This window comes from Suricata suricatta, chromosome 13 (assembly GCF_006229205.1).
Source record: "Suricata suricatta isolate VVHF042 chromosome 13, meerkat_22Aug2017_6uvM2_HiC, whole genome shotgun sequence".
In the NCBI taxonomy this organism is placed as follows: domain Eukaryota; kingdom Metazoa; phylum Chordata; class Mammalia; order Carnivora; family Herpestidae; genus Suricata; species Suricata suricatta.
In genome coordinates this window covers 1,807,872-1,818,443 of record NC_043712.1, presented here as the reverse complement: position 1 = coordinate 1,818,443, position 10,572 = coordinate 1,807,872, and the positions used below count along the sequence as shown (strand labels likewise).

At 59.1% G+C, this 10,572-nt stretch overlaps 1 protein-coding gene across 1 annotated transcript; it reads left to right on the top strand.

Moving 5' to 3' along the window:
* Positions 1–29: 29 nt before the first annotated feature.
* Positions 30–4,313, top strand: SURF6 (surfeit 6). Its single transcript, XM_029919532.1, has 5 exons — positions 30–204; positions 1,198–1,407; positions 1,951–2,039; positions 2,996–3,196; positions 3,384–4,313. Exons 1-5 carry the CDS (start codon positions 111–113, stop codon positions 3,861–3,863), a joined length of 1,074 nt encoding a protein of 357 aa, XP_029775392.1. The 5' UTR covers positions 30–110; the 3' UTR covers positions 3,864–4,313.
* The last annotated feature ends 6,259 nt before the right edge of the window (positions 4,314–10,572 follow it).

The window sequence follows — 10,572 nt, the reverse complement described above, 5'->3', positions numbered from 1 at the left end:
CGGCGCCTGCGCACGCGCGGTTTCCGGCGAGGGCGGTGCGGCGGCGCCGGGAGGCGGCTGGTGCGTCGGTCGCGTGGGTCCCTCCGAGGAGGGCCCCAGAATCCCCGGCCATGGCCTCCCTGCTCGCCAAGGACGCCTACCTGCAGGGCCTGGCCAGGAAAATCTGCTCCCGGCCCAGCCCGGAGCCGCAGAAACGCAAGTCCGGTAAGGCGCAGCCGGGGGTCGGGCCTGGGAAGGCTGGGGGCGCCCCGCACCCCGCACCCACCGTGTGGGGTGAGGCACGTGGATGCGTGAAACAAGCCTGTAAGATGGTGGGAAGACTCGTAAGGGGTGTTTGAGTGGCCGCCGTTTCCCTGCTCTGGGCATCAGCCCGGGGTGCGGGGGAACTAGCTGCATGCGCTGCCGGGCCTGGAGGCCGCCTGCGGGGCTTGCTGGAGGTGCCCCGGGGGGACGGGGGATGCAGGGACGGGCCGGGAACGGAACGGCTCTTGTCAGCGCCAGAAGTGACCGGGAAGTCTACGCAAGTAGGAGAAACGGAGGTTGACACTTGTGAGCGCTGCCTGGGCCCCGAGAGGGGGAAACCAGCCCCGTCCGACAGGCCGCTAGACAGAGCGGCCCCGTTTTCCTGCGAGGCAAACTTCCTGATTACGGGAAGTTAGAATCCTTGGGTTTTCTTAGCCCTGGGTCCTAACTTTCCATGTTAAAAAGTTACTTTTTCTTCCGTGAGCATATCTCACGTGTTAAAACGCCTTGTATCACGCTCAGTGTACTGGTATAAAACAAGTAAAAATTAAGTATTTTTTGGTCCTTTAAAAGACAAAAGCCTGCATCCTCGTTTTTGAAGGCAGCACTTTGTCCTGTGGCGGTGCCTTAACTTGTCCTAGTAGGTGAGTAGTCAGGTTTTTCTAGTTTTCCCCTCCGACAGCCTTCCGGTGAATATTTTTGAGGTCACATCTTGGGGCATAACCGGGACGGATTCTCACGGGCGGACTGCTGGGTCAGGTGTGGATGTTTTGTAGGGTTTTGATATGTGTGACCAGTCTCCTTTTTGGGGGTCTGTGGGTCTGAGGCGTACAGAACGGTCGGGGTCTCTGCGTGCTCCTTCCTGATTCGCTCTCAGTATCCGTCTGGGATCAAAGCCTTTGCAAAACTTTCATGCCAGTTGGACAGGCAGCCCTTTGTGATTTTGTATTTCAGGCAGCAAAACTCGAGGATCAGAAGCTTCTGGGCCTCCAAAAAAGAAGAGGAAGAAGGCACAGAAGAAAACCCGGGAGAGGGAGAAGCCTGTGGAGCCAAAGGCCCAGCCTCTAGGGGAGGAGTCTCCGGCTGCAGCCGAGGAGGCAGAGGCCTTCACCTCCACGGGGTCCCCTGCAGGGGGCGATGCGGGGCAGGGCCAGCCGAGATCAGGTGAAAACGTGGTCCTCTGTGGACGTGAGAAAATAGGGCGTCACGCACGTTTTTCAGGTGGTTTGAGACTTTCCGGAGAGCGAGTTTTCAGGGACAGATCCCGGGGGCTCTGTGGGGAGATGGGATCCCAGGAGATACATGGGGGTTCCAGGCCACTTGGCCCTGGGGTCTGGTGAGGGGCAGGGCCGTGTCCCCGTGGGCCCTGCCGTGAGGAGCCCCTCGCTGCCTGCTCCTGTCTGAAGCGGCAGCACAGGGCGGAGGTGATGGGAGAGATGGGGGACCCGGCCTGCAGGAGCCGGGAGAGATGAGAGACGGCTTTGTCGTGCCCCATTGGAAGTGGTTTGTCACACCTCACGGGGGTGTTCCCTTCTGTCGTGGGGGCCAGTCCGGTTTGGTGAGTGGAGAATAGTAGTTACTAGAACTGGCCTGCAGTTTGACGAGCGGCCACTTGGGCGGGGGCAGGCTCTGAAGATGGGCCTTGAGGAAAGGGCTGGGAAGGTCAGGCAGGGGCTTCGTCTTAGCTCTCCATCTCGCTCCTTACAGATGGCAGGGTCACAGAGCCCGACTCTTTGTTTGCCCTGGATGTTCTGCGGCAGCGGCTGCATGAAAAAATCCAGGAGGCCCGGGGCCAGGTGAGTCGGGAAGCCGCTGGGACAGAGGGCAGTGTGGCTTTCTGCAGGGGTCCCCCTGCTCTGCGTGGGGGAGAGGGTGCCTTGGTGCCCTTTGCAGGCTTGGTGCTGGGCTCCGCCAGCCATCGTGGGGTGGTGGGAGGCGCCTCGGCCGCTGTTCCCACCCCTGCGGCAGGTCTTGCCAGGGCCTTGGCCGTTTTGTTTGGCAGGAGATCAGGTGCAGTTCCTGGCGTCTCGGGAGTCCCTGGAGAGAGGCTCAGTCTCCCCACTCTAGGAAGCTGCCTTCACGGGACCTTATACCCGGCAGCACCGTGTCCCCCTAAGTGTCACGGTGGCCCTGTGAGGTAGCCGGCCCACGACGAGGCAACCACCACAGGAAGTGCTGGACCCGCACCCTCCTGGGGCCTCTCTGTGCTGAGTGGCGTAATGCTCCCGCTTAGCTACCACCTGCCTTTGCCTGGGGACGTCCCCTGGGTCTCTTGCTGTGTGGGACCATCCTCCAGCTTCCTCGTGCAGTGCCCTGGGACAGGCCAGACGGGCAGCCCGAGCTCTCCCCTGGGCTCCGGATGGAAAGGGCCGCCAGCGAGGGCAGAGGGCAGCCGGGCCACCGCAGGGCGCGGAGTGTTCTGGTCTGACGCCAAGTTCCGGACGGCGTCCTCGGCCGGGCCTGTCCTCTTCATCTGCGAAATGACAGAGGACGCCTCCCGTGCCTGGTTGTTTGTAAAGCGCCCCGGTGCGACAGCAGGGCCTGGGAACTGGCAGCCGCGGTTCTTACTTGGGGTCCCCGGGGCCCCGTGCATTCTGGGTTACCAGGTGTCTCCCAGAGGAACACAGAACTCAGCGAGCGCCTTGTCACCTGCAAGAGTTGCCTCTTCCGCCTTCCTGCCCCGATTCCACGTCCCACACGGGGTCCCCGACATCAGGAGGACCCCGCTAGGGATCTCGCTCTCCTCCTCCAGGGCGGCACCGCCCAGCTGTCTCCCGCGACTCTGGAGAAAAGACGCCGGAGGAAGCAGGAGCGGGAACGCAAGAAGAGGAAGCGGAAGGAACTGAGAGCAAAGGAAAAGGCAGCAAAGGCTGCGGAGGCGGGTGAGCCGCCCCAGCAGCCACCCCACGAGGCGGCCCAAGAGCAGGCGCGGCCGGGGCTGCTCTTCAACAAGGTGAGAGGCGGGTGCGGCCGTGGAGGCGCGGGGACCTGGCTCTGACCCCGCCTGGCCGTGTGTCCGAGGCCGCCCCTCCTCGGAGGTGGGTGGCAGCCGTTCCTGCCCGTGGGGGGCGCTAGCGGGGACTCCGGGAAAGGCGCGCCTGACGCAGGAGCTCACCGGGGCTGCCACCCTTGCTCTCGAGGTGGAGGTGACCGAGGAGGAGCCGGCCAGCAAGGCCCAGCGCCGCAAGGAGAAGCGGCAGAAGCTGAAGGGGAACCTGACGCCGCTGACGGGGAAGAACTACCGGCAGCTGCTGGAGCGCCTGCAGGCGCGGCGGGACCGGCTGGACGAGCTGCGGGGCCAGGACGCGGGGAAGGCGCGGGAGCTGGAGGCCAAGATGCAGTGGACCAACGTGCTGTACAAGGCGGAGGGCGTGCGGATCCGCGACGACGAGCGCCTGCTGCAGGAGGCCCTGAAGCGCAAGGAGAAGCGGCGGGCGCAGCGCATGCGCAAGTGGGAGAAGCGCACGGCCCACGTGGTGGAGAAGATGCAGCGGCGGCAGGACAAGCGGCGGCAGAACCTGCGCAGGAAGAAGGCGGCGCGGGCCGAGCGGCGCCTGGACAGGGCGCGCCGGAAGGGCCGCATCCTGCCCGGGGACCTGGAGCGGGCCGGCCTGGCGTGAGCGCCCCGTCGGACCCCAGCACGGGGTGGCCGCATCCGGGTTCCGGCCTTCCCTTGGGAGGCCAGAAAGCTCCCCGAAAGTTTGCAGGGTGCGGGCGAGGGAGCGGTGTGGAGGGCATGGAGGGTGCCGGGGGCACCTCCCTGGCGCCTTCTTCCCCTCCCGTGTTCACGAGCAGGGAGGGAATGGCCTTCGGGGCTGCCTGGGTCAGCGCAGCACTTACCCGGAAGGGAGGGAACTTGAACCCCTGAAGCCCGAGCCAGAGGTGGAAGCGGCCTCAGGTGACTGGCAGAAGGTAGAGCTGACCTCGGGTGTGGCTGGAAGGGAGTTTTCTGGAGTTTATGTGTAAGTAAGAGTAGCAAAAACGGTCACTTAGGTGAACACACACATCAGAGGTCTCCGGGTCGCCGCCGGAAGAGGGCACAGTGTGTGTGAGGCTGGCGGGGGGGGGGGGGGGGGCAGGGAGAAGACCGAAGAATCGCAGCTCAGGTTCCGCCAGGGGAGTGAAAGGTGCAGCGGCCGGCCGGCCGCGGGATGGGTGCAAACGCCCAAGACGGGGCGGGGCGCGGCACGTAGATGGTGTTCGTCACGGCTGTTAATAAAGTTGTTTTGACTGCAGCTGCAAAAGGGCACCGGGGAGGCTTCTGACAGAGTTAAGCATCCAACTCTTGATTTTGGCCTAGGTTAGTCCCAACTGAGGCTCTGGCTGGCAGGGTGGAGCCCTTTTGAGGTTCTGTCACGTCCCCTGCTCGTGGTGTCTGTCTGTCTCTTTCAGAGTAAACTCAGAAAAGCACATTTATGGGGCACCTGGGCGGCTCAGTCGGTTAAGTGTCCGACTTCAGCTCAGGTCAAGATCTCACAGTTGGTTCGGGCCCCACGTCAGGCTCTGTGCTGACAGCTCAGAACCTGGAGCCTGCCTCAGATTATGTGTCTCCTCTCTCTGACCCTCCCCTGCTCACATGGTCTGTCTCTCTTTCAAAAATAAATAAAACATTTAAAAAGTTTTTTAAAATAAATAAATAAAAGTACACCTAACTAATAGGCTGGTGTGGTCAACTGGGCGGAGCCAATGAGAATGAACCCACCCAGCACGGGGAAGGGTGAAGAATGGACCCCTGACAGGGGTTCCGTGCTCCGGGCAGGCAGAGTGGCTCTGAACCCGGGTGCTTGGAGAAGCGTCCCTTGCTGTCATCCTCGTTGGGTCTGATTGTGTCGCTGCCTGGCTTCCAGGCAGCGGACAGATTTCATGCTCGTACTGGAAGGCCTGAACCAGCCTCGGAGCTCCGTCCACCGAGCGCCCCGGGCAAGTCATTGCCTGTGGCCTGGTGAAGGACACTCCGGCCATTGACGAAGGGGCCCCTGTGGGCAGTGCCCTCCTCCTCCTTCAGCGCTCTGCAGTCTTCAGACAAGCTTCTGGTTCCGTCAGCCAGCAGGGGCGTGCTCCGGGAGGGGGGTGTTGGTGGGAGATGCAGCCTGACACCCAGGTGTCCGTGCCAAGAGTGTGTCCTGGGGCCAGTGGCAGCTGGAGCAGTTCATCCAGGGACAGTAGTAGGCAGTGCGATGTGGGCAAGAGGGAAGCAAAGGGACACACCCAGGACGAGTCTGGGAGGCCGGCAGAGGGCCTGATGTCAGGAATGTTTCTGGAACCAAATGGCGGAAGCCTCCAGGAGGGAAGGAAGGTCCCCTTCCTGGGGTGGAGGGGATTGGATGAAGGTTGCCCCAAGCAGAACACCTACCTGGAAACTGGTTCCAACAGTCCTGGAGGTGGGAAAAGGAATAAAGGGGGAAACTCACTGAAGCAGAGCCGGGAGGCCAGAAAGGTGCGCTCGTGCACCATGCCCCCTGGAGTCCCGGGAGGAACTGTCCCCTGGCAGCAGTGTCCTCGACAGGAGAGCGTCCGCGTCGCAGGCTCCACAGGGAAGGACGCTGCACCTCTTATGAGAAACGGCCCTCGCCCTAAACTTCGGATCTCTGGGTCAGCACAGCCCCTCCCAACTTTCTCCTCATAAAATGACACTCCTGTGTGTGGGGCTGCCTGTGGTTTTGCCCTAGTTTGCTGTAAAGTAACTGGTGATTTTATTTTTTTCTTAATGTTTATTCTAGAGAGAGAGCGAGAGCATGAGCAGGGGAGGGGCAGAGAGAGAGGGAGACACCGAATCGGAAGCAGGCTCTGAGCTGTCAGCACAGAGCCAGATGCAGGGCTCGAACTCACAAACCGGGGAGATCATGACCTGAGCTGAAGTCGGACGCTTAACCGACTGAGCCACCCAGGCGCCCCCTGGTGGTTTTATTTTTAAGCTCAGCAGTAATCTCCTTGGCCCCCGGTCCTTTTGGTGAGGCTGAGAAGGAGCACAGCCTGCCTTCCCTCCTGTCCAGGGGCCCCAGAACTTGGACTGATGGACATTTAGAAATTCAGTGAGGGTTGTGACCAATCAGGCAGCTCAAGTGAGGCGTCTGTTCATCAGATCAGGGGAGGGGGCGCAGAGAGAGCGGTCTCCAGACCCGGTGGGTCGGCTCCCCGGTTCACTGCACCTGTCTGGCAGCCAGTCACGGGAGCCTTGCACACACGGCCCGTGGGAAGAAAACTTCGCTGTGTGTTCTCTGCACGGGTCCTGACCCCTGCGTTGGCCCTGAGCTTAGGTCTGGTTTCACACCAGCGTTCCCTGTCCTTTTTCAAAATGCCTGACCTCTGCATGTGGCAAAGGTGAGCCTTCTGGATCCTTCCCAGACAGCCTGTTGTGTGGCCGAGCAGGTAACAGGGTGAGGCCCTTCCAGCAAGCCTGCCTCTCCACTGGGGTGTCTTATTTCACCCTCTTAGTCCAGGGAATTTCCAGAAGCTTCGCTTAGCTTAGTGTGGACCTCAGGGGATTCCAGGTTTTGGCTGAGCAACAGGAAGTCCCTGGATCCTTCCGGCTCCCTAGCTAGCCCATTGACTCTTGCTTCTGAGTGGAAGCCAGTCTGAGATTGCGTCCTGTGGGGTTATTTCTGGAGAGCGTGTTGTAAGTCCTCAAGGGTGAAGGAGGCAGCGTTGGGTCTCGAGGCTGCGGAGCGTGGTGGCGGGATGGGAACGAGCCGTGGCCCCCAGAGGACGGTGAGGCGCCGAGCCGGCCGTGACCCCCTGGCCCGCCGCGAGTTCTCACAGAGCCACCGGAAGACCCTTTGCTTCCCATTCTGTACTCTGCTACTCTTAGCTGCTTACATCTGATAAACATAAAAGCTTCGTGCAGTCTGCTGCCCCTACTGCCGCGATTTCGCCGGCCGAGGCAGCCCTGCAGGTCCGCTCAGTCCGAGTTCAGCGGCCGCCCGGCGTCCCTCCTTCCTGGCCAAGCGCTTCCATGGAACCTTACTACCTTGGCCTTGTGACTGACTGCTTGGGGCCTGTTGGGGTCCGACTCTGCTTATAGGTCTAGAGACCAGAAGGCGAGATGGCCGGGGGGTGCGGCTCCTTGCAGTTTGGCTGTGAACCTGAAACTGCCCTTGACGGTAAAGTTCATCAGCTAAGAAAACAGGCCAACAAAACATTGGATCTGAAAGCTTTTGTCTGGAAACGCCACGCGTTCTCACTTCCCACTGGTCCAAGCAGGTCACGTGGCTGCCCCTAACTTCCGGTGGGGCCAGAAGTGCAGCCCAGTTAGTGCCTGGAGGAAAAGCAGGATGTTCGTTGTTATAATTTTCTTAACATTGGTATTGTGAGAGAGAGAGACAGAGTGTGAGCAGGGGAGGGGCAGAGAGGGAGGGAGACACAGAATCGGAAGCAGCTCCAGGCTCTGAGTTGTCAGCACAGAGCCCGATGTGGGGCTCGAACCCACAGACCTTGAGATCCTGACCAGAGCCAAAATCAGACGTTAACCGACTGAGCCCCGCAGGCGCCCCAGGAAAGAGCCAGGATGCTTTGAAGAGCCCAATGCCTCCTGAGCAGACGCCGCCTGGCACCACCCTTGGCACCGATTTCTACGTCAGTCGGGGGTCTCAGCACCAAGCTGCAGGTGACAGCTCCTGCTCTAAGCAGAAAGGGAATCTTATTAAGAGATTAGGGCACATCCAGCTTGACGGTGTCAGCATACAGCTGGCCTGTCTTCTTTCAGAAAGCACCAAAGCCAACTAGGAAAATAAAAAAGGAAACGATCTCAGCTAGGAGGCTCCCACCCCATGCAGTAGGCGGGCGGGGGGCGAAGCGAAGTGAGGAGGGGAGATCCTCGTAGATCTGTGGCACTTCTCCGAGGTGCCAGTGCAGACCCTGTGCCCGCGGCCGGAGCCGGCGTGGAAGCCTGGCTCTGGGAAGCGGGGTGCGGCGTGGAGCTAGGGCTCCGTAAGTCACACTTGGGGGGCTGGGGCTGGGGCTGGGGCGAGGGAGACGCTGCTTTGGGAACGTTCCTACAGGTGTCTTTTCTCTCTGGCTCAGGGGTAGAAGCTGCGGGTTGTGTCCAGCCCTGGGTCTGCAGGAAAATCTACCGCTCTGAAGTGTAATCTTGTTTCATCCTGTTTCCGTGCAAATACCTACTCCGGGAGTCCTGTTCGTAAATGAGTTTCGTAATGCGATTGCGTGAGGTCCGTAACAGTATCACACGGTCAAGGAAGGAAGGAGAAAGAGAAGCAATCACCTCGACAAAAGAAAGCGCAAAGTGTAAAAATGACCTTATCAAGGAGCTAGTGAGTCAACAGAAGGCTTGAAATACCAGACAAGGGACGCCCGGCTGTGGGTGGAGTGCGGCTCCTGACCTCTGGCTGTGGGTTCGAGCCACACGCTGCACATAGAGAGGACTTTAAATACTAGACAGGCTCAGAGAAAAAGTGGAAAATAAGCCATCACGGAAATAGAATTAGAAGCAGCATATGGAAAAATAAACATCCTTAAAATTTCACACGCCAAGAGGCATAAGAAAAGACAAGGAAGTGAAATAGGGCAAAGCATTAAGAAGGAGCAAAGAGAAATTCCAAAGTATTGGAAAAAAACACATCAAGGAAAGCCAACCAAAGTGAAAGGTCTTTCAAAGCTGCAAAGAGCAAAAAACAAACAGAACTCCACGGGACCAAGAGTAAACATCGCCCGTGTGTTTAGTGATAAGCCGTCCGGCTCCTGCATCAAAAGGGGAGTTTCCCCCGGGACCACAAAGCGAACCTGACCTCGGGGACGTGTGTGAGAAACACGCGTCACCAAGACCAGAGGCAGTCGGCTCACCGCCAAAAGGTTCTCAAGGAAACGGATTGAGTGCCAGCGAGAGGTTCCGGGCCGGGCGCAGCGACAGCTCGCCGCCGACCTCAGGGACACGAGCCGTGGCCAGCAAGCACGCTGTCAACGAAGAAGCCGTCGGTGCGACAATCTTTCCACCGAACGACATGGTGTTAAACTGCCCGATGGAGGGAGACACGAAACGCGAAGTAACGGGAGGGGTCAGGGAGGGGCAGAGAGAGAGAGAGAGGGAGACCCAGAATCCCAAACAGACTCCAGGCCCTGAGCTGTCAGCACACGGCCTAAGGTGGGGCTCGAACTCACAAACCATGAGATCGTGACCTGAGCCGAAGTCGGTCACTCAACCGACCGACCCCCCGGGGCCCCACATCTATCAACTATTAACAAAGGGAAAAGGAAAAGGGGGACAAGGAGAAAAAGATGCAGAATAAGAAATGAACAGGGGGAAGCCGGCAGAGAGGAGAGATCTTAAAAACCGCAGTCGGGTCACCCGGGTGCCTCAGTCGGTTAGGTGTCCTGCTTTTGATTTCGACTCAGGTCAGGATCACAGTCTGTGACTTTGAGCCCAGCGTCAGGCTCTGTGCCGACAGCGTGGAGCCTGCTTGGGATTCTCTCTCTCCCTCTCTCTTGCCCCTTCCCTGCTCATGCACACACTGTCTCTCACAAAAAAAAAAAAAAGTAACCAGGTAATTTGCCTAATTCTATGCAAATAGATTTGAAAATCTGAACCAGGGGCGTCTGGGTGGCTCAGCTAGTTCAGTGTCCAACTTCAGCTCAGTCATGTTCTCTCAGTTCATGGGTTCGAGCCCCGCATTGGGCTCTGTGCTGACAGCTAGCTCAAAGCCTGGAGCCTGTCTTCAGATTCTGTGTCTTCCTCTCTCTCTGACCCTCCTCTGCTGACTCTCTCTCTCTCAAAAATAAATAAAACGTTAAAAAAAATCTGAACCAAATAGATCATTTGCTAGGAAATATAAATTTAGCAAAGCAGATTCGGGGAGGGACAGAAGGTTGAAGCAGACTGATCTTCATAAGGGAACGCAGAAAACCTCCAAAGACTTGTCCCTGCCGTAAACAAATAAGTCAGTGCAGAATTCTCATGGAATCTTACCCCAAAGTTGAAAAGAGCAGATCGTTTTAGTTCTATTTAAACCGTTCAGAGAATCGAAAACATACTGCTTCTAAATGACTTCTGTGAATTGAGCGTCACAGCGGGGGTGAGATACCACAGAGCACCACGGGAAGCTGACCGAGTGGCACCTGAGCTCCCGCAGAGCATGCTGGGAGGAGGGGCCTGCATGTCCCCAATGCCTGGGGCCCTGGCCGCAAGGCAGGCCACCACAGACGGTCACGCACCAGGTCCCGTTGGGGACACCATGCCAAGCTGTCTCATCTCTGCCTGCAGTCCCCGTATTGAGGAGGGGACAGGACGCACTGTCCAGTGGTGTGGCACTGGGGAGGGGGCCCCGAGGCACGGCTCGGACGCAGGGTCGAGGTGCTGGGAAGACCCCCCCCGCCCCCCCC